Source organism: Mandrillus leucophaeus, unplaced genomic scaffold (assembly GCF_000951045.1).
Source record: "Mandrillus leucophaeus isolate KB7577 unplaced genomic scaffold, Mleu.le_1.0 Scaffold561, whole genome shotgun sequence".
In the NCBI taxonomy this organism is placed as follows: Eukaryota; Metazoa; Chordata; class Mammalia; order Primates; family Cercopithecidae; genus Mandrillus; species Mandrillus leucophaeus.
The window spans coordinates 818,899-822,649 of record NW_012106042.1 but is presented as its reverse complement, the minus strand read 5'-3'; the positions used below and the strand labels follow the sequence as shown (position 1 = coordinate 822,649).

The 3,751-nt window shown below is 33.7% G+C and overlaps 1 protein-coding gene across 1 annotated transcript in view; it reads left to right on the top strand.

Annotated features, from left to right (window-relative positions):
- Window positions 1-3,108, top strand: part of ZBBX (zinc finger, B-box domain containing) — a 143,378-nt gene extending 140,270 nt beyond the window's left edge. The window contains exons 19-20 of the mRNA XM_011998231.1: window positions 378-516; window positions 2,821-3,108. Coding sequence (XP_011853621.1) covers window positions 378-516; window positions 2,821-2,947 — 266 coding nt within the window. The 3' untranslated portion in view covers window positions 2,948-3,108. The remainder of the gene's footprint in view (window positions 1-377; window positions 517-2,820) is intronic.
- Window positions 3,109-3,751: the final 643 nt, after the last annotated feature.

Below are 3,751 nucleotides of genomic sequence, written 5' to 3'. Positions count from 1 at the left end.
GAGTAAAGCTTTTATTTCTTATAAGAAAAAAGATAATAAAATGTCCAACAGGTTGACGAGTTGCAAAATATTCTAGGGGGTCACTTTTTTTTTTTTTTTTTGAAATTTTGTGAGGTATCAGGACATTTGACACAGTTGTAAATGTAATGTGTATTTTAAAATCAATATGATAAAAATGACTTGCTACCCATGCCCCAATTTGGAATTTCAAATTAAACTTATCCCACAAACATCAGAAAATTGAGGAATAATTAAAAATCTATGCTGACCCTCTTTTTATTGCCTGTAATTTACTCCGTGTAAACATTCAGCACCATATGCTGTATATTTGTTTCTTGAATTTATGTTTTGACAATGCATGAAATAAAATGTTTCAGATACTTCAGAAAAGCTTTATAGCTTAACCTCAGAAGAGTTCCCAGATTTCAGCAGCCAATTACTGAATATAAGTCAGACTTCCACAGATTTCCTTAAGACCTCACATGTGAGGGATCCCTGTGGAGTTGAGGAATTGAGGTAAGTTAAGCCTGCAGTTTATATATTAATATAGTATGTAGTAAAATTTTGACAAGCTCCAACTAGTTATCTTTATTATATATAGAAAGACTGTCCTCGTGTGTGTACTTCATATGACCATTTTTTATAGAATGTTTGGGTTCTTTGCTGATCTATTATCAAGATTTAGTAAAAGGCTTTTAAAGTTGTTACCTTAATGTGAAGAGATCGTTCTCTACTGCACAATATGTATCATAAAAATGAAAAGATATTTGGAATATAATAATCCTTCAGCATTTCTTATTATATTGAAAAACAATTGCCTTACTTGAATTAATTAACCTAATACATTTTAATACTTTGTATTAATAGAATCCTACCCAATGTGAATAAGGTTTTTAGAATCAAATAGTAAGTTTCTTTCTCGAAATCAAATCTAGATAATTAACAATAACATTTTAATTTGTATCACATCATTCTTTCCTCACATAAAATACATTTAGGGACCTTAGGGATGGTTGGATCGGCTTATAAGGAATGTATGTTACACTAGTAAATGTTTCAAAACAGTAGTCTATTGTTTCAGTCTATTATTGACACTGCAGTTCCTTGAAGAAGGAGCAGGATTTCTTTTCGAAAGACTAAAACAAGTATAAAATAAGTTATTTGTATTGTAAATTTCTTTGATTGAAATTTAATTGAAATCTGAAATTGTAGTAAAAAGGGAATCAAGGGTTTCTTATTCTTTCTGGAGGAGGAAATCATTGAGCTATTTGTCTTGGTTTTTGCATTTCTTTCTCTTCTAAAACATTTTTTTTAAGACAGGGTCTCAACATGTTGCCTAGGTAGGTTTCAAACTCCTGGGTTCGGACTATCCTCCTGCTTCAGCCACTTAAATAGCTGCGACTACTCAGGCCACTGCACCGAGCCTGGATTTTTGCATTTCTATTATCATTTATATATTTTTTAAAGGATCAATATAAGATTGATATTTTCTTCCCTTAGATAAATCATTAAAAACAAACTAAACCTACAAGTATTCTCATCATTTATAAAACAAATGACATTCAATACTAAAAATATAAGGGGACCTTACTAACAGAATAAAGCACATTTCTTTTTTGTTTTTGTTTTTGATTTTTTTAATTTTTTTTTTCTTTTTTATTGTACTTTAAGTTCTAGGGTACATATGCACAACGTGCAGGTTTGTTACATATGTATACATGTGCCATGTTGGTGTGCTGCACCCATTAACTCATCATTTACATTAGGTATATCCCCTAATGCTATCCATCCACCTTGCCCCCACCCCACAACATGCCCCGGTGTGTAATGTTCCCCTTCCTGTGTCCAAGTGTTCTCATTGTTCAGTTCGCACCTATGAGTGAGAACATGCAGTGTTTGGTTTTCTGTTCTTGTGGTAGTTTGCTGAGAATGATGGTTTCCAGCTTCATCCATGTCCCTACAAAGGGCATGAACTCATCTAAAGCACATTTCTTTAAAATTAAAAACCTCATGAAACAGTCACTAGCTCTTTTTTCTTGGACCAGTGAAAATTGTAATCACAATGAGATTTTCATTGTTGCACAGACCGTGGTTTATAAGCTGCTCATTTAGCATGTGCTGAGCGTAAAAAGTAATCCAATGAACAGTTATATCCATCACAGAGTGAAGTATTTTATATTATTTAGCAGCATATATAGGTTGAGAATCTAGATTATCTAGGACAAAAAAGTCCTAATTGTGTACACTTTTATCTGCTCCCCACCCTATCTTTGTTCCCAAACCTTAGATACTTAGGTGTTACAGCTTCCATCAGTGCCCCCTGCTGCCACCAATAAAATGCAACAAAATAAAATAACAAACAAATGCTGTCATTAATTTTTGCTTTGGCATATCTTGACTGGCTATCTACATAGTCCTAATTCATAGTACACAAAAGAGGTGATTTATCTGGCAGTCTATTCACCCTGATTCTTTTAAACAGCCAATGTGATGATGAACGTTCTTAATGAAGACCCTGAGGCTCTGCAGGTTTCTAAAGTGCCTCTGAATCATCAACAAAGACACAGTCAGAGACCATAAACTCTCTCCTTCCTTCCACTGTGGCTTTATTTCTTGGGAGAGGGAGAATGATAAGAATTTCTCATTAAAAGGAGGCTTGCTATATTGGGCACACTGAAAATTATGGTCCCAGTCTGATACAGCCCCCTCACATCTGCTTGCCTCCAGCAACTCCAACATATGTAATATTGATCAGAAGATAAATGAAGAGTTGAAACCTGGTTCTGTATATTGTGTATTGATCTTGTTATGTATTTTCAGCTGTTCTGGAAGAGATACCGAAATTCAGTCTTTGCTGTCACTTTCTGAGAGGAGTACAGATGATGAGGAGGAAGATTTTCTCAACAAGCAACATGTCATTACACTACCATGGTCAAAGAGTACTTAATGATTATTTGTTGATTACTTTTTCCATTTGGTACCCAGAGTAAAGCAAACAATTGAGAAAAGTAGCCAAGTGATTACCTGTCCAAGTGCTGGAGATTTTGATTATTAATGTCTCTGAAGTTTCAAGGCTACAAACTAATAAAAGTAAAATTATAAGTTCAAGGGCTTATTCTTCCAATGATATATTATATATCAACTACTAATCTATTTCATAGATTATATTAGTAAAATATGGTGAATTTGAAGAAATAACTGTTATAACTGTGTCTATAAAACCTACTATAGGGCAGAACATGATTATACTTAAAGTAATATTTCATTGTCCAAATATATTTTAAATAATTATGTTATCGACAAGAGTGTGCATTTGACAGCCAAGTCACACTAGTCAGTATCATCAATTGAACCTATAACTACACTGTTTATTTTCTGGTTTTTGATATTTATAGAAGTTCTGGTATCTTCAAAAGTTTGCAATAAAAGAAAAAAAGAGGACCAAAAATAAAATGGATGTGAAACTTTTCATACTCTGCTCCAGCAAAACACAGTAAAGACCCCTAAACCCCTAAGCATCTTTTTTATCTTTTTTTTTCTTTTTTTTTTTAAGAAGGTCAATGTAGTGATTAGCTTTATGTGAAAATGTGACTGGTCTACAATACCTGAATGATATAGGTTGACTGTGTCCCCACCTAGGTCTCATCTTGAATTGTAGTTTCTATAATCTCCAGGTGTCCAGGCAGGGACCTGGTGGGAAGTAATTGAATCATGGGGCAGTTACCCCTATGCTGCTGTTCTCGTGGTAATG